The sequence below is a fragment of the Mustela nivalis genome (genome assembly GCF_964662115.1).
Source record: "Mustela nivalis genome assembly, chromosome: 3".
NCBI classification, from domain to species: Eukaryota; Metazoa; Chordata; class Mammalia; order Carnivora; family Mustelidae; genus Mustela; species Mustela nivalis.
This window is the reverse complement of record NC_139022.1, coordinates 115,802,660-115,821,167: the sequence shown is the minus strand read 5'-3', so window position 1 is coordinate 115,821,167 and position 18,508 is coordinate 115,802,660. Positions and strand designations below refer to the sequence as shown.

Sequence of the window (18,508 nt, the reverse complement as noted above, 5' to 3'; positions counted from 1 at the left end):
AGCAAAAGCGAGGCACATAAACCAGAGAAAGAAAATGCCATGCCCCGTCGCGGATGGAGTCCCAGAACCCTGGAGGAGGGGAACGTCTAGGGTGTGTGGCTTTGATTGATGGGCTCTCAGAAGCAGGAGCTTTTTCTTTCCTTGATCTGCTCTTCCCAGCAGCACACTGGGGTGGACACGCGCCCGCGCATGCACATCCACAAGCACACCCACCCGGACCTCGAGCGTGGCACGCACGTCCCTGCCAGCACCTGCGGATCTGCCTTTCACCAGGCCGGGTGGCTGGGCTACGGCCGGGAGGGAAGGCTGTGCCTGCTGAGGGGTGGTGGCCAGCTCTGGCTGCTCCAAGTCCTCGGGCCCTGGGCCATACTTACTAGTGTCCAAAAGAGGTAAATGGTGAAGAGTGCCACAGTGAGTGCGATCAGTCCGACGGCCTCCAGCCGACTACTAAAGTGCAGGTGGTCCACGGCGCCCCGCAGGCAGAGCCAGCCTGAGATGGTGGCCAGCGGCGTGATGAACAAGAAGCACACCATGTCTCCAAACAGAGTCCGCTTCTCATGCTGGGGGCCTGGGTTTCGGAGCCACTGCCGGGGAGACGGGGAGACAGAGAAAAGCGGAGTCACAGTTAGAGGCCGGCGTGGAGCGGAGACCCGCTGCCCTCGAGGGTGTCTCTGTCTCCTGAAATGGGACACAGGTGCTTTGGACCTGTTCTGAGATCCCAGGGAAGAGTTCAGGCCTCATTCCATACCCCACCTCCCTGGGTAATAGTGATTCTTGATAATACTTTAACATGACAACAGTGATGAGGATCAAAATCAGAATTTTAAAAAGTGTCTTTGCTGTAGGCAAAGTGTCTGCTGTTTTTGAAAACAGTTCAGAGGTTATTATATTGAACACTGACATTACGGGAAGATGGGGAGGATGGTATTTCCAGAAGGTAATAGTTGAGACAGGAGAAGTGCTGTTGTGGGGCCCAGTCTTGGGCCCTGGGAATGTCTGCAGGAAGGGGTTAACTTAGCAAGGTGGGTTTGCTCAAATTGTGCATGTTCCCCAGAAAGACCCATTTTCAAGATTGGCTCTTTAGAGATGAGCTCTGAGTCCTTGCAGTATTTTGCCTTTTACGAGCATCTCTGTATGCCTGCGGCCTTGGGCCATATAGTAAGAGTATAATGAAATCGTTTATCCCAACGATGTGATTTATGCTGAACACCTACATTCACTGTAGGGGGCTGGAGTCTAGGGAGCTAAGCACAGACACACAGGCGCTCTATGCCTCTGTGACTGATTCCAGTGAACACCCTATACACCAAGCCTTGGGGTGATAATGCCTGGTATGTGTAGTCACAAATTGTTGCCGGAAAAATTAAGCGGGTTTGGGTAACATTACCGTGAGGGAACACCTGGGAGCTCGTGCCTGGTTCCTCCTGAACTTTACCCCCGGACCCTTTTCCTCTACTGATCTGAATTGGTATCCTTTTGCTGTCAAACCATAAGGAAAAGAGCTTTTCTGATTCCTGTGAAGCCTTCCATGCAATCATGGACCCTAAGGGTGGTCTTGGGGATCTCCCAAAGATGGAGACTCATGTGACTCCATGAACTCAGTAATGCCCCTCCTTGCGTTAGGACCCTGACCCTACTTAGGATGGTCCCTGACATCTTAGTTGTGCTGCCCAATTTGGGGGCTGAACCAGCCCAACAAGGGTAGTGAAAACTTTGTGCTTGTTGAAAGACCAGCGGTGAGAATTCCTACAGGATGCGAAACACAGTTGCTGGGCTCCCACGTAGGGGAGCAGGTTTAGGCTGAATGCCTGCTGAAATGTTTTCCATAATCCGTTCTGGGAAGAGTCATGCTTACATATTGGTGTTGGTACATGACGGTAATGAGGCCTGGGGGCTTTTCTTCAGGTTAGCACTGGAACATGTCTCGAAATGCTCCCATCTCGCTACCCCATGTAGTACTAGCTGAGCCCAAAGGGTCCCGAGGAGGGGCTCAAGCACAGTTGATGGGGTGGGAGTGGGAAGAGACGCTGGCTGAGTCTGTCTTTCATCTTGTCCCATAAGCAAATGGGGGTTTAGCAGTGCTGTGGGCTGGCCCCTGAATGGGAGCATTATGGTCTGCTGAGTAGGCACCCCAGGGCGGTAATTCCCACACAAACATTGGTGGGAGGGAAAGGGGCATGACAGGGGACACAGGAGTGGGTGGTGCACAGTGGAGGGTGAAGGGAAGACCACGTTCAAGGGCAGGAGGAAGAGACAGAAGAGCTGCAGAAAGGGCAAGCCAGGTGAGGACAGAGCAGCAGAAGGGCCAGAAAAAGCCTCAGGAGTGAGCAGAAGAGACGTGGCGGGGAGAGGCACAGAAGAGGTTTTCTGGGAGGTGCTCTGCCTTGAGTGTCTGGCCGAGGCAAACATTAAATGACCCGCAGAGCCCAGCACACTGCTTTCCAGAGTCACGCACCTTTCAAGTGTGCAGAGATACTGAAGGAAGGCAACCTCAGCTCTAAAGTGGACCCGAGTAAAATAGATCATGGAAGGGTAAACAGAAATACAGCATTAAAAAATTTCACAGAAATACCTAAAGGATCAAATGCAAAGGACAGTGACCCTGTCATGTGTTGTCATGTTACCCCACACATCTCAGCAGCTTCAAAGGAAATCAGTGAGCTCTTATTAACATTTTCTTGCCTAAATACTGGGACTACCGCTATGATCTAGAGAGCAGAAATCGGGCGTGATTCTCCTAATATTAAGGAGGCTCAGCAAGGTTAAATGATTGCTTCACGTAACTTAGGGGTCAAAGTGAGGAGGGGGCTTAGTTCTCTGCTCCTGCTCAGATGTCCTATCCACAAAATATTCGAACAATATTAAAATTGCAAGACATTCAGAAATCCAGATCCTTAAACACTGTTGTCCAAATTGCAGGGAGCTGATTCCTTTTGCAGATTTTCACTGGAAACAGATCTGGAAGCCTGGCCTACTTTTTCTCTGTGTCCTCACTTGCTGGAACATAGTAGATTCTCAATAAATATGCAACCGATGTACGCAGACAAGCTGACCTTCCTGGCAAAGACTTTCCCCAATTCCTTCCACTGGAGAATTCTGAATACATTTTATGAAAATTAATTTAGTATTTTACTTATCTATGTGGCCCTTGACATTACCCAATGAAATGACTCAGGTGTGGAAGGAGGTAATTACAAATCATTGCTTATCTCCATCCGGTGTAAGATAAATCAAGAAGGCGAGATTAATATTACTACTGGTTCCCAGTTTCTCATTTTCTAATTGTTCATTGATTTTCTATATTCCTAAAAAATTTCCAGGCCTTTTTATATGTACATGATCATCTAATATCTGGATTCTGCACATTATTAACTATATATATAGATATAATTAAATATATTTAAATATAATCAAGCACATATATTTAAATATTTAATGTTTAAAATATTTAAATATTTAAATAAATAAATAAAAATATTTATATATATGTATTTTTGGCTTAGCTTACCTTTTATTTACTGCTGGCTCATATTTAGGTATGAAGTTGTTTGTGTTTTTTGTTTGTTTGTATGTTTTTGAAGTAAACTCTCTGCCCAGTGTGGGGCTTGAACTCACAATCCTGAGATCAACAGTTGTGTGCTCTACCGGCTGAGCCAGCCAAGTGCCCCAGATATGAAGTTCTTTCAATATGTACTATTATGTTAAAACTTCTGCAGAACCCCAAGTGTTAATTTATCGCTTACACAAATGCAGGTGCCATGAACAAGACCACTGGCAGTATCTGTTGATGAATAAAAAAAGTTGCCCTCTGCCATGGTAAGAACTTCTGCCAAAGTATTCAAAGAGGCTGATATGGGATATTTACACAAGCCGAGTTTATAACAGAGAAAAGTGGATTACACCTCACATTTCTAGCAGGAGGTGACTGTCTAAATAAATTAGAGGATTTACTTAGGATACCATAGAGTAATTTGAAATGATAATGTACATTTTGTATTTACGGACATGATACATTATTGAGCAGGAAGACAGTTCTACTGGACAGAATGTATTGTATGATCCTGTGTAGGTAATGATATATTTATAAACACACAGACATTTATACCTACGTAGATGGAGTGGATTTACACATCCAAAGACTAGAAGGATTCCTAGCAAAAGAGCGGCTATCTGGGTGGTGGAATCATGAGTGGTCTTTAATTTTTTTTGCTTTGTATTTTCTTGCTTTCCTCCAATGAACATGGATTACCCATGTAAATATTTATGTATTTATTAGTTGTGTACAAAACATCAGGAGAGAGAGAGAGAGAGACGGACACTGAGTGAGGGATCGGGAAAGAAGAGGGAGTTAGGCAAGGGAGGTGTCCAGCTAGTGTTTTGCGAATGATAGCAGGGAAAAAAAAAACGTACTGAGCTATGGCTGGGGCAAGCTCGGTGCTAGAAAGTTGAGTTTATGATGCAACGTCTCACTGAGGCCTTGCAACAACGCTCATATTACCCCCATTTTACAGATGCAGACACAGGGGAGAAGAGAGTTTACTAACTCAACCTGAGGATAGATGGCAGGTGGGTGGTAGAGGTGAGATTCAAACCAGCCTCACTTTGCTGTTCCTTGCTTTTCATATTTAGATTTTCTTTCTGCACCAAATGGCACTTGTGTATGTGTGTGCTCTAGATTTCTGGCAAATTTTCAGCTAGGTGGGATAGAGTAAGTCCTACTATTGACTGGTTCATCAAATAGCTGAAGGATTGGCTGGCCAGGATATTACCATGGTAATTTAAAAAGAATTTTTTTAAAATTTTTTAATTTTAATTTTTTTTAAGATTTTATTTATTTATTTGACAGAGAGAGATCACAAGTAGGCAGAGAGGCAGGCAGAGAGAGGGGAAGGGAAGCAGGCCCCCCCTGCTGAGCAGAGAGCCCGATGCGGGACTCGATCCCAGGACCCTGAGATCATGACCTGAGCCAAAGGCAGCGACTTAATCCACCCAGGCGCCCAAAAGAATTTTTTTTTTTAAAAAGATTTTATTTATTTATTTGAGAGAGAAAGAATCAGAGAGAGAGCGCGCGAGAAGGTGGGGGTCAGAGGGAGAAGCAGACTCCCCCCTGAGCAGGGAGCCCGATGTGGGACTCGATCCTGGGACTCCCAAGATCATGACCTGAGCCGAAGGCAGTCGCTTAACCAACTGAGTCACCCAGGTGCCCTTTACAAAATATTCTTAGGATACTGTTCTGTTGTATGTTCATTCTTTTACCACATCGCAATGAGGCCTAATGTTGGGGAATTTAATCTCAGAGATATTTTGGCTTAATTCTTAACAGGTAAAACGTTGATCTCAATTATTGTTCAATGTGATTTTTTGCTGTTATGTCTTGTGCCTCTCTAGTCAGTTATACTTATTATACATGGAGTATTAGACCTACTCTGCAATAGGGCCTTCATTTCCCAAATATGTAACACAGAGCAGGCTGCAGCCGAATGGCAGGTTGGTTTGTGTGTCCGTCTTGCGACCTGACCTGAGGTGGAGGCTTTGTATGACTCGCGTCTTGCATGTTCGGCATTTGCCGCATTCCATCAATGACAGTGGCTTACGTTTACTCACACACAAGGATATCCAAAGCTCTCTCTTTATGCTGGGTGAAGTCACTGATTTACTCTTCAGTAACCTTTGAAAGGGGTACCACTATTGTCACCAGCATTTTATAGATAGGGAAACTGAGGCACAGAGAACGTCAAGTGACTAAAAAAGACTGGCTTAGGCTTTGAACCATGTTGTCTAGCGCCAAAGATGTGATCCAAAATAATCTATTCTATCATCATTCTTAGTTAAAAAAAAAAAAAAAGAAAGAAAGAAAGGAGGCAGTGGGTAATGAGGGAATGAAGTGGGTAGGAGGAGGCTCGTACCTTCAATGTTTTTGTTGGTGTAAGAAGGTTCCCTGGGTGCCTGCTACTAATTTGTCCTGCCACTTGTAGACAGCTTTTGCTGCCAGAATATCATTCTTGAAGGGGCTTTAGTTTAACATTAGTCTTCTGCTTATACTTGGTGGTTAGCTGTACTTTAAAAGCCGAGGTCAATGCTTGAGAATACTAATTTGTACGGCATCTCTCACCTGGCTGGCCCACCCACACGGCATCAGGGGGATCTGTCGGCCACCCGGGCGCCCTTCCTGACTTCTGTTCTCTGGTTCCATTAGGAACACCAAGCATAGAGGCTGTAGAATTGAAACCAGTGAGCTGCCTGCTTCCCTGTGGTGATCTCATTCCAGTCCCTGACTCGTTCCTGACCCAGGAGACTTGATGTGCTCTTGGAAACAGGTCCAAAAACCAACCACCCAACCAACCGTCTAAACAAAACAGAAATCCCCCCTTGGTGATCGGCCAGAGACAGGGAGAAAAGCAAGCAACGTTCCCCCAGTGACGCAGTAGTGTGCAAAGATGAGCCGGGCACCAGTGATGCCTTCCAAGGTGTGCTAACTCTAGGTTTGGATCTAATTACAGTGTCAATTTGTTAAATCCCTTCCTCAAGGGGTAGGGGTGAAGGGGGTGCAGTGCTCTAGGACACTGGATTCTGTTTCCCAGGCTCCGAGTTAATCAGCTTAAATCCTCAAGGTAGACAGGACAGTGTGCGGGTCAGTTTGTACTGGAACCAGATTACACTCTGGTGGCTAATAGCTCTGATCGATTACCACCTTCCCTATGAATCTCCTTAATGAGAACCCATCATGAGAATGGAAGAAACTGACAGAAGGGATAACAACTGCTAGAACCATCTCAAATTTATGGAGAGGAAAAAGAGAAAGGAGGTAAGGTCTCAACATGGTTTCTCAATGGGTCTATCTGCTTGAGTGTTTCCTGTTCATCTGACACTTGGCAGAGTTATTAACCAAGGGCTTACTTTCCTTGGCGTTGGTCTTATTTTTCAAAACCCTGGTCATTTCACACTAAGCTGTCTGCTTGCCTGGGGAGCTGCAAGGTCAAAGGAGCTGCAGTGATCAGACGGGTATGTGATGGGTCCTCTGCATGATCTAGAGATTACGATGAAACACAAATATCATGCATTTCCATTCACTTGAAACAGAGCAGAGAACAAAAACAAACAAACCCTACTGATGTTTTAAATCCCTGAACTCCAGTCAGTCGGTGAATTTCCAGGACAGCTGAAGTCACCCAGAAAGAAATTATGACTCTGGGGGAGCTGAAGGCAATGGTTGCTCCGGATATCCATCCAACCAGGCTTGCAGCAACGCATCTCAAATGAAAACTTCACAGAGGATTTGCTCGTGATCCTAAAATGTCCTTCTCCAGCCTTGGCCTCCCTCCAAAGCTCCAGATGTGCGTATTCAACAGCCCACTCAACATCCCCACTTAGATGACTAACAGACGACTTAAACTCAATCTGTCCGAAACAGAACTCTTGATTTAGCACATACTTTTCTCCACATCTCCTCCATCTCAGTGAATGACATCACCACCCATCCTGTCACTCAGCTGGCCCGTCCCTTTCTGTCTTACCCACCACATGTCGCCTTTCGGCACCACCTTCAGTTGGTATCTGGAATCTGGGTGCTCCCTTCCACATCCACAGCTGCCATCCCCGGGCCACTATCATCTCATCCGTGGGAGCCAAAAGCCTCCTTGCTTCCACTCTGGCTTCCCTACGGTCCAGCTCTAAAACCAGTTGGGGTGACTTAGAACATCCACCTGTCAGAGCCTGTTTCTTCTTCGCTTAAGGCTCTACAATGGTCAGAATCAAGTCCATACTCTTTACCTAAGACTGTGAGAAGACCTGATCTCACACCTGCCTACTTCTCCGACCATATCCCCTCTTCCCTCTCCCCCTTCATGCCCAACTTTTACTTATGCCTGTTCCCATTCAGGGGACAGGCTCTGCCCAGATTCTTGCACACCTGGCTCCTTCTGGTTGTTTAGGTCTCAGCTCAAATGGTACCTTTTCCTTGCAAACACTCCTTGTGCCTACAAACAGAGCTTGGCTACATTCTCTGCAGAGCACATGACACTCTCCGAAGAGATGCTATTTATTTGGCTGTTCCCTTGCTTACATTTTGCTCCCGACCTCACTGAGAGCTCTGTGATGACAGGGACCTCATTTCTGTTCATTCTTGGATGCCTCGGTCCAAGAGCAATGCTGGAGCACAGTGGATGCTTGTAATGAAAATGAATGAATAAACATCTGGATGCCAGTAGCCTGACCAGAAAAGATCTTACAATACTAGTTAGTCTAATGAAATTCATTGGTGAGGAGACACTTTTGTTGGTGGGTAGACATTAGGTCCTGCAGTTCACTGCCGTTAGCCTTCTAGACTAAAGATGCTTACGTATCATTCTTTTTAGGTTTCTAAGAGAAATATCTATGCACTATTTTATTGCTACAAGGTGAAAAGCCTGTAGTTTCTGTTCAAGATTTTTTTTTTTTAAGTTGTAAATAATTGTGGAGTGCCATCTGTTTTTCCACAGGTCATGAAACAGCATGAGAGATCCAGTAAATTATTCAAGGTCCTTTGTACTGTTTTTGTCCCAATTATAATCTTTTTTTTTTTTCTACCTGAAAACTACCTTGAACTACATGAGAAAAGGACAATGTCAGATGTCTGTTTAAAAATTACACAACTCAGTTTCAACCAAAAATATGTGCAGAGTGCCTGTTAGATGCCAGATATTTTCGCTGAATTTAATAACAGCAGGTGGTGTTATTATTCCCATTTTGAATTAGGATACTAAGCCTCAGTGAGGTTAAGATAGTTGTTCAAGGTTACACGGAGAGGAGCCAGGCTTTGAGATCTCCAGCCTACTGTTCTTTCAACTCTTCCCCTAAGCTTGCTTTCACACTACATAAAATCTTACAAAAATTTAAAAAAAAAATTTTTTTTTAATTGAAGTGTAATTAATGGACGTAGAATGTTTTACTCTGTTATGTTAGTTTCATGTATTAACTACAGGAAATCTTGACCCTAATTTCTGTTTGCTCCTACAGTGGATAAGGCTGGGGAAGTAGCACCATGCAGGGGATAAAATGGGAGCTGGGACATTGCTTCCGGCGACCCGCGTTAGCTCCCCCAAACTGTTCATCAAGTTTTTTCACCTCTTTGGGGGAGTTAAAAAACAACAACAACAACAACAACAACCAGGAGTCTCCCTCACAGGAGAGAGGATGACATGGCTTTGAGGGGAGTGGCGAAGGACCCTTTCTCTTTGTCTCAAGGTCCCACTTCTGTTCAGGACATGCGGTTTGACTAGAGAGTGTGTGCCTCGTCTTTCAGCCTAGGGCTTTTCTGAGCCCAGGCTGTGCATTTGCTGATTCCTGACATCTCTCCGTCTGTAGGAGCAATGTGTCATACTCGCCTAGGTCCACCACGGAGCCCTGGGATCCCTGGCATCACCCAGCTCCCACGCAGGCTGTCCCACAGCGCCTGCTGGCTGTTGTCGGCACCCTCCGCCTCATCCTGACTGGGCCCTTCCTCACCCCACGCCCCACAGGCAAGCGATCTGTGTGTCCTGTTGGTTCTTCTGGAATATATCTTGAACACATTCACGTCTTTTTCTCTCCAGCGCCATTATTTTTCCAAGCCAGCCTTGCCTCTCACCTGCAATTGCCTCCTCATCCTCCTGTTCCTGTGGTCCCCGAATCAGCTTTCTCTAAAGCAGCAAGAACACCCCACTTCTCTTGCTTCAAATTCCCCAGCGGCTCCCCATGGCCCGTAGTCTATCACCTCCCCGTGGCCCCTGAGCCCTGAGTGATGCAGCCCAGGTTGTTTGGGGTCCAAGGGAAGGATTTGCAGGATCTGTGATTTGTGAATGGGGATTTTCACAACCTCTGATTGAAATCTAGCATCTCATTGAGTTATGCAGAAAATCTTACTGAGATGGGGAATACTTGTGGCTTTGTGATCAATGAAGATCACAGTATTTCACTTCCTGTTAAATTGTGGTAGACATCCTGACATACTGCCGCTTCAGAGTTGGTTTTCAGATCTGCCACAACAGAATGGGTTAAAGAAGCCCTTGGGTTTTACATCACAACTTTTGTTTGCTAGCTCTGTTAGAGTGTAATGGGGTATCGTTGCATCCCAAGTGGGCCCTCCAAGCATTCCATGATTCTGAGAAGGGATCCACAAGCCTGAACAGAGTGCCAGTGGGTCCGTGAAGGAAAAGTTTAGCATCTGGAATCAGGCTCCTTTGATCTCTCAGGCCACTTTGTCAGGTCAGTGTTTCTTCCTGATTTGGGAATGCTGAGCGGGTTCCTGCCTGAGGGCGAGTGTAGGGGTTGGTGCTTTGCCTGGTATGCTTCTTCCCACGTCTGGCCCCTCCTTCTCAGTCGTGTGTCTGCTCCAAGGTCATGACCTCTTCAGAGGCGCCTTCACAAACCACCACGCCTTCTCTCACCAAGTTATTCTTTACAACTTGGTTCTTCCTGGATATCTCTTATCACTATCAGAGATAACCTTTTCTTTTATTGACTTGTTTATCCCATGTCTTTCTCCCTGGTGGGTAAGATCTATTAATGTACAACATTCTTCCGGCCTGTTCACAGTTATATTCCCATTTCCTAAAATATTTAATTTGTGCTTGATAAATATGAGCCAAAGACTATAAATGCTTCTGACCTGGGGGATGGCCTTGAGCAGAAACAGGATGAGTTTAACTGAGAAATATACATACATCCTTACCCTGACTCCGCTGGTCAAATACAGGGGAACAATTTTTGCCACAGACACATGCTTAGCAGTGATGCTGGCATTCACAGCTGTGATTTGGCTGCAGCATAAGTCATGTTCAAGGGCGCCCTGGAGATCTGTGATGGTCCCTGGAGGATTTCGGCCAATAAGCCAATTAATGGGCTATAGTGCTCCATAAATACCGTGTTTGTGTCTGAGACATTCTAATTTGGCGCTGGCATTATTTAAACAAATGCTATGCACACCCACACCGACGATTTGAAATTTTCCAAAGATGAGATTAGTGGCACAGCAGGACTAGATGGCAAAGTAATTTTACGTATTATCACAACTTCAGATATAAGCAAAATGGGAGTCATTTTGCTCTGTTTTAGATCATCACCGTGCATAAGTGATCACAGCCAATGGAGACTGCTTATCCAAAATATGAAAGGATGCTGCAGAATTATGTGACACAAGTGATCCTTGGAAAGCCAGAGACATAGCAAGAGAAGGTGAGGAAAGGAGGCTAGAGGGCAAGGAAACAGAAATTTCCAGAAGAAATTGATGACTGGCATACATTGTGCTAAAAAGAGAAATGATTTGCCCCGGGAGCCAAGGGCATCATATTGTGTGGTCTGTTATAAACAGGATGCCACAGCAGCACTAGTTCCCTGAGCCCTGCTTCATTTGGTACTTATGGGGCCCCTGGTCCTGGAGCCAGCCCAGTGGCTGGCCTCTGACACCCTCTCTGCTGGCTTGCTATTGGACCCCAGGTTTCTGAAGCTTCGAATAATTACTTCCAGCAGGAGGACAGGATCACAGGGCAAAAGGTGCTAGGATGGTATACCACGTAGGAGTCCCAACTGGAACCCGGGACCAAAAAGGAGACTCTGATGAATAATAGGAATAAGGATAATAAAGCTCTGTTTTGATCAATGGGGATATTTAAAGGAATATATATAGAGAGAGAGAAAGAGAGAGAAATCAAATTCACAGCCAGGTCCTCAAAGGGGACCACATTTAAAAATCGGTGTCCCTTGGAGATAGAGTGAGGGTGTGAGTGTGAGGAGTCCCAGAGCGGGGTGTGGGGGAAGGCTTGCTGTGGAACATGGAACACACGCATGATAGAGGACAGAAGAGAGTCTCCCCAGCGCCACCTACTCCCAAAGTAAGCCGGAAGGTTTGAGGCACTTCGGGAAAGGGATAGATTTCTGCGAGGTGGAAAAACCATGGAGACAGGAACTTTTAGATCCACAATCCCTGGAGTCTGCGGTTTTGTTGCCCAAAAGGATCCCGAATAGACAGGATGGCCCAGCCGACCTTGAAGACATGATGTAACTCCCAGCAGTGACTGGTTCTGGAACCTCTCAAGGCTCCACTTGAGGCAGTGGCCTAAGACCCTGCGCTGGAGTATTTGCTGATATACCTCTTTATTTTTGTTGGAATCTCCCTGCCCCCAAATTTCAAAGGTAGCCCCCCAGCCTGCAAGCCATTCAGAAGGTGCTCCCCACTCCTTGTGCACACTGTCTAAGCCTTCCACAATTTTCAAGATCTCAGACATGTCCTTTCCAAGCCCCCTCACAGATTAGAGAGTCTCCCTCTTTCTCTTTGTGTCCACCTGCTTTTCTTGCTTCTCTGGTTTTCTGGGATATCTTTCATTGGATAGGACAGGACGCTTAATATCAAAATGTTAGGCAGAACTATGGCATGGTGGTATTGACTGGCATTGCTTCTCTTGATTCGGGTGACTGTTTATGGACCATGTTGCTACAAATCTCACAGAGCTGTCTTCAGGGAAGACATTCTGAAGGGGCAGGGGCAACAGTTCAACTGACATGGGTCGCGGCATCAAGGACTGGCATTTATTGCAGGGCAAGCCAGAGTCCAGCTGGATGAGCACAGTTGGCTGTGTGTGGGAAAGCTCCACTCCAGTTGGGAGACACACAGACATTTTTAGCTTGAGTGATCCAGAGACATGTGGCCCTATTAGGTCCCCATGCAGGACCAAGCCAAGCGTGGGAGAAGCTGAGTTAATAACTAGCCCAGTCCCATATATGTGCATACCTGAATCACCAGCTCTCCCCTCAAGACTGGCAAATCATATGCATGACTGTGGCACCCACAGAATTATAACGCGACTCCTCAGGGAAGAGGGAATTGGCTGCAGAGTGTTGAGAAATTTCCCTTACTTCCCATGTGCAAAACATTGTGAGGGTGCAGGAGACACATTTGAAAAACCTACGTGTTCCCTCGCCATCTACATGACTGTCTTTCCAGATCAGGGGTCCTTGACTAAGTTTCTGGGCTTTGGAAAACCTGAGAGCCCTTGGAGACTGTATTTGAATACCAGATGCCTGCAAGTTTCAGGGGAGAGAGTTCAAGCTTCTATCAGCTCCTCAAACAGATCTGAGGGGGAAGAAAGAGTGTTCTAGAACATTTCCTTAAATTGGCTTGAGACACCGCTTGGTCGAAGTCAACTTTCTGAGCTTCGAAAAATTGAAGAATGGGGTCAATAGTAGGATTTGACTGTCTCCAAGAATCCATAATTTCTCCTTAGATGCTGGTTTAAAAAAAAAATTAACCTAGGGTACAAAATGTGATATTTAAAAAATTAATTGTACGGCTGCAGGGCAGCAGAGCCACGAAAGCAACCGAATTAAATTAACAGGCTTAACGGAAGAAAAGGACTCCTACAGAGCAGAGATGGAAAGCATTCAGACAATATTAAAAAAAATCCATATGCATATTATTTCCGTACAATAAAAGAGGAGAAAAGACCAGGGTTTCAGCTCATAAACTGTGATAGGGAAGGGGCAACACCTGAAGAGGAAAAAGAGCCACTGACATCTCTGTACCAGTGCCCTGCTTCCTAAAATGGAGACGGTTGCACACACAGGACGTTTAAATGTCTAGAACAGGGGCTCAGGGAAAGCACTCAGTCAGTGATAACTAGTAGGAGTTGTATATTAAGGATACTTGGAAGGGACCAAGAATACATAAAATGATAGCCAGGAAGATTAAGCTGTATTTTCTGCAAAATCTGAGATTAGACCTTGCAAACGTTAACGCTGAGTGAAGGGAGCTGATCACAAAGGACCACTATTGTAGTGTTCCATTTATAGGAAAATCCATAGAGACATAAAACAGATCAGTGGTTGCCCAGGGCTGGAGGGAGCAAGGGGGGAGGACCCAGGAGTGAAGGCTGAAGGAGGAGGTTTCTTTTTCAGTGATGAAAATGTCCTACAGGGATGGTGGTGATGGTCGCACACTCTGAATATGCTAGGTGTCACTGAACCATATGCTTTAAGTGGGGAAACTGTATGTACATGAATTAAATCTCAAATAAAGCTGCTTGTAAAATCTGAGACTGGAAAAGCTCATTGGTAAAAAAAAGACTTGGAAGTGTCTTATACGTTCTGCTAAAGAATCCATCTTGCGAGAATTTTGGTTGAGTGTTCCTTTTGCTTTGCCACATCTTCATCTAATTGGGTTATTTTTCAGGTCTGTATCTGTCAGGTATGTCCTTCCAAAGAGCTGAAAATGTGTATATTTTGGTGTATGGATGACTTCTGTGTTTCAACATTAGAGTTGTAGATTTTAAATAAGTCAGTGTTTAGAAAAACATTAGAGCGATTTTATTCCTCCCGTCTATCATGCCTTTTCTCCTTGCATCTCCCACTTTTCATGAAAGATCGAGGCTTTAGATGTAGGAAAATAGGAGCGGAAGCATTATTTTCTAGGATGGTGGATATTTTCCCTTCATCTCCCAATTTCTGCTTTTACTGATTCTTCCCGGATAAAAGCCCTTAAATGCCTATAAATTCTATTTTACAATGTTCCCACTGCAACCACTTGCCAGCATTTCATATATACTATATTAGCCGTTTTCCCTCCAAGCCCAAAAAGATTGTGAACCTCACCATTTATTTTAACCTCCTGTTTCTAACAGCATTGCTGGAGGTGAAGCAATGATCAAGTAATGAGTAGAAAGTATTTCCTTTTCTTCCTTTAATCTGACCTCAATCTTCACAAGCAGATTTTTATACATTTTCCTAAATGGTGTACCTAAGAATTAAACCCATTTTTCAGTAAACTAAAAGCTTTAGACGAGTTTTCTCTCGCCCTTGCATTATACACATACAATACTAACTTTCCTCTCACATGTCCACTGCGGTGCAAATCTGTCCCTCTAACTCTGTAATAATGGACTGCAAAGAAGAGTTTTATCAGATGGTATATCACCGGCTCCTCTCTGAAAACACGCAGGCAGGCAGGTGATGAGGTACAGAAATACACAGTTAGTGAAAAATGAAGGAGGGAACCCAAGCCCCACCAGACCCGATAGGCTCCTTCTTATCTTTCCCCAAATCTGCTGCACCTGTCGTGAAAGAGAAGGAAGGGAAGCAAAGAAATGAGGCAATTATACAAATAATTCAAGAGAAAGGCCAGCGTTGTCCTTCATGTGCTGCAAAACCAGTTTTACCAAAGTGAGTGGTCTAGGGGACAGTCTTTAAAGAAGTCTCCCTCACAAACTCGGACAATCGCATTGTGAGAGATAAGCTTTCAGGGCCGTTCACGAAAGGCGGGAAAAGGCTCTTAACACTATCGTGTTCACCGGACTTTCTCTCCCTTAGGGGAAATCCCAGAAGATACAGGGGACCAAATGACTCAGTAAATGAAGACTCAGATGTGGAGAGGGAGTAACCAGATAAGAAGAGACAAAGAAAGGGTGTGTAAAGTCCTTGGTAATGAAGAATGATGTCTCCAGCTCCAAATAGGCTGCTGTACCTAAGAGCTTGGGCCACTTCGGACTGGGGGATTGGGGGGAGAGGCACAGAGAAGCAAAGCTATTCCACTATCCCACTCTCAATCTGACCCAGCTCAAGTCTGTGTGTGTATTTGTATTTTTTTAATAGACTTAATTTTTAAAGATTATTTATTTATTTGAGAGAGAGCGTGTGCAAGAGAGCATGAGAGCAAGTGAGCATGAGCTAGGGAGGAGGGGCAGAAGAGAAGGGAGAGGGAGAAGCAGACTCTCTACTGAGCAGGGAGACCCACATGGGGTTCGATCCCAAGACTCTGGGATCAAGACCCGAGCTTAACCGACAGAGCCACCCAGGAGCCCCAGATAGACTTTATTTTTCAGAACAATTTTAGGTTCATAGCAAAATTGAGTTCCCATATGCCCCCTGACTGCACACCTGCAGAGGCTCCCTGATTCTCAATATCCCACCCCCCAGAGTCAATGAACCTACACTGACACGTCATTAGTGACCAGTCAAGGTCCAGAGTTTATGTTAGGGTTTGCTCTTAGTACTGTATATTTTATGGGTTTGCACAAATGCAAAATGACATGTATCCACCATTGTTCAGAGTAGGTTCACAGTGTTAGAAATCCTGTGTTCTGCCCGTTCACTCTCCCATCGCTTTAGCAGCTTTGGTTTAATAGGGGAATTCAAGGTCAAGACGAGATCAGGGCTTTAATCGTCTCTACATCTAGTCTCTTAGGAAGGCTGGCTATAGGTGGAGAAGCCCTCAGCTCTGTGTGTGCGTGTCCATGTCAACAAACAAGTGAAAAGAAGTACTTTTGGGGTGTGTGGGTGGCTCAGTCAATTAAGTGTCTACCTTTGGCTCATGCCATGATCCCAGGGTCCTGGGATCAAGCCCCCGCATCGGGCTCCCTGCTCAGGGGAGAGTCTGCTTCTCCCTTCTCTCTGTCTGCCGCTCCCCGTGCTGTGCTCTCTCTCTCTCTCCCTCTTTCTCTGTCAAAGATATAAATAAAATCTTAAGGGGCGCCTGGGTGGCTCAGTGGGTTAAAGCCTCTGCCTTGGGCTCAGGTCATGATCCTGGGGTCCTGGGATCGAGCCCCGCATCGGGGCTCTCTGCTGAGCAGAGAGCCTGCTTCCTCCTCTCTCTCTCTCTGCCCGCGTCTCTGCCTACTCATGACCTCTGTCTGTCAAATAAATAAATAAAATCTTAGAAATAAATAAATAAATAAATAAATAAATAAATAAATAAAATCTTAAGAAAAAAGAAAAGAAGTACTTTCAAGTCAGGACAGGAGAAGCCAGGGACAGTGGGGACACCAAGGACTAAAGGGGTCATGGAGACCTGGATTCTTCTGCCTTCTCCACCTACTAGCCCTGTGGCTGAAAGTACTTGAGATCTCTAAAGAGTGATTTACCATCTCAAAGTCTCAGCTTCTTTACCTACAAAATAGGATACTATCCGTATGAGGAGAGAGACACGGGAATCAGATGATACATGAGCAGTATAGCACGCCATAGCTCCCCTTTGCTTGGAAATGGGTAAATAACTCAAGAAGAAAAACACATTGATATGTGAAATTTTGAGGATACAAATAATTGTATCCTCAAATATAATTTCGAAATGAAATTAGTGAGTGCCCCTGGACTTGGGTGTCCCGTCAGGATCTGTGCCTCTTCTGAAAAGCGAAGTTTCTCCTACAAACAGGCATACAGCGTATCACTCTGCCAATGAACAGCCACTGACCTCCCGCTGCCTGAGTGAAGACACCTCTCGGCTTTGCTGATTCGAATACAACTGTTCATTAGGCAGCGTTTAACTATAATCATGTACTGCTCACAATATTTCGCGCCGTCACTTGTTTAATAACGTGTATTCTTTCCCTGGAGTTAAAAGTGTCAGCTATTGACACAAAACTGAAGAGGCAAGAGAAGGGCTGGCGGAAGCCCCCAGTGGGGGGGCCCTAAGCAGTGTCGGTAGCGATGCACCTGAAATCTGCAATCAATGTCTCCCTTCTTTTCAACCTGACACATACCGGCACAGGGCAGTTGCTGTGAGCTAACTGCACCTTATTGTTTTGGCAGGACTTAGGGAAAGATGATCACCAGCTTTAGTCATTTGGTGACATGGCAGTGCTCCTCTCAGACTCCCCTTTACAGAGCTCTCCTGCCAGCCGCCCAGGGACAGTTTCACCTCCACTCCACTCCACGCCCAACTCCCACGTAATAGCTGCTAATTGCCTGCCTTTCAAAGAAGTGGACCTCTTGGTGGCCAGTGCTAGCCGTTGTTCTTATGTTGGGAGTTAGGACAAAGGGTCCGGGATATTGCAGGATTATTATCTCATTTTGTTTACTTCTTATTCTTGGCCCAGATGTGCTTAAGGAAAACCTGGCTCCGTCTTCTCCTGTATTTGAGAACACCTGAGGGTGAATTAGTGAAGACTACAGCCATTTTCTCACTGTCCCTGCAAAGGTCTGTCACTCATAGAATGCTAAGATTTGTTAATTCTAGGTGGAGGAGATGCACCTGTTTGACACATTATTCTTCATCCTCCTTTGCATTTTTATTTTATTTTTTAAAAGATTTTATTTATTTGAGAGAGAGCAAGCACGGGGGAGGAGCAGAGGGAGAGCAGATAAGCAGACATTGCGTTGTGTGCAGGGCCTGATGTGGGGCTCGATCCCACCACCCAGAGATCATGACCTAAGCTGAAATCAAGAGTCAGACGCTTAACTGACCGAGCCACCCAGGCGCCCCCTCCTTCATATTTTTTAACATAGCGAATGAAAATTTTAAAGTTGGTTGAAGTGACTCCTGGCGTTTTGCATCTTTGTGTCCTCAGTGAACCAGTGGAAGGGAGCAGCTGCTGGACTGCCAAAGGTCCTCTTCAGAACATGGATTCTCATTTGTCTTTCAACCCAGTTCACTGCAAGGATCAGTACAATTTACAATAATGGAATCCGGTCATGTAATTCTTTTTATGCATGAAGCTGGATTTTCCCTCCAAATTAAGCCTGTACCAGCAGTGGATGGCCTGAAAACACCGGCACCAAGCAGTGATCT

General features: G+C 45.4%; 1 protein-coding gene across 2 annotated transcripts in view; it reads right to left on the bottom strand.

Annotated features, from left to right (window-relative positions):
- The window catches only part of MARCHF3 (membrane associated ring-CH-type finger 3), a 136,604-nt gene that overhangs the window by 7,392 nt on the left and 110,704 nt on the right, over window positions 1–18,508 (bottom strand). For both annotated transcript variants that reach the window (XM_082724292.1, XM_082724293.1), the window contains one exon: window positions 375–584. In XM_082724292.1, coding sequence (XP_082580418.1) covers window positions 375–584 — 210 coding nt within the window. The remainder of the gene's footprint in view (window positions 1–374; window positions 585–18,508) is intronic.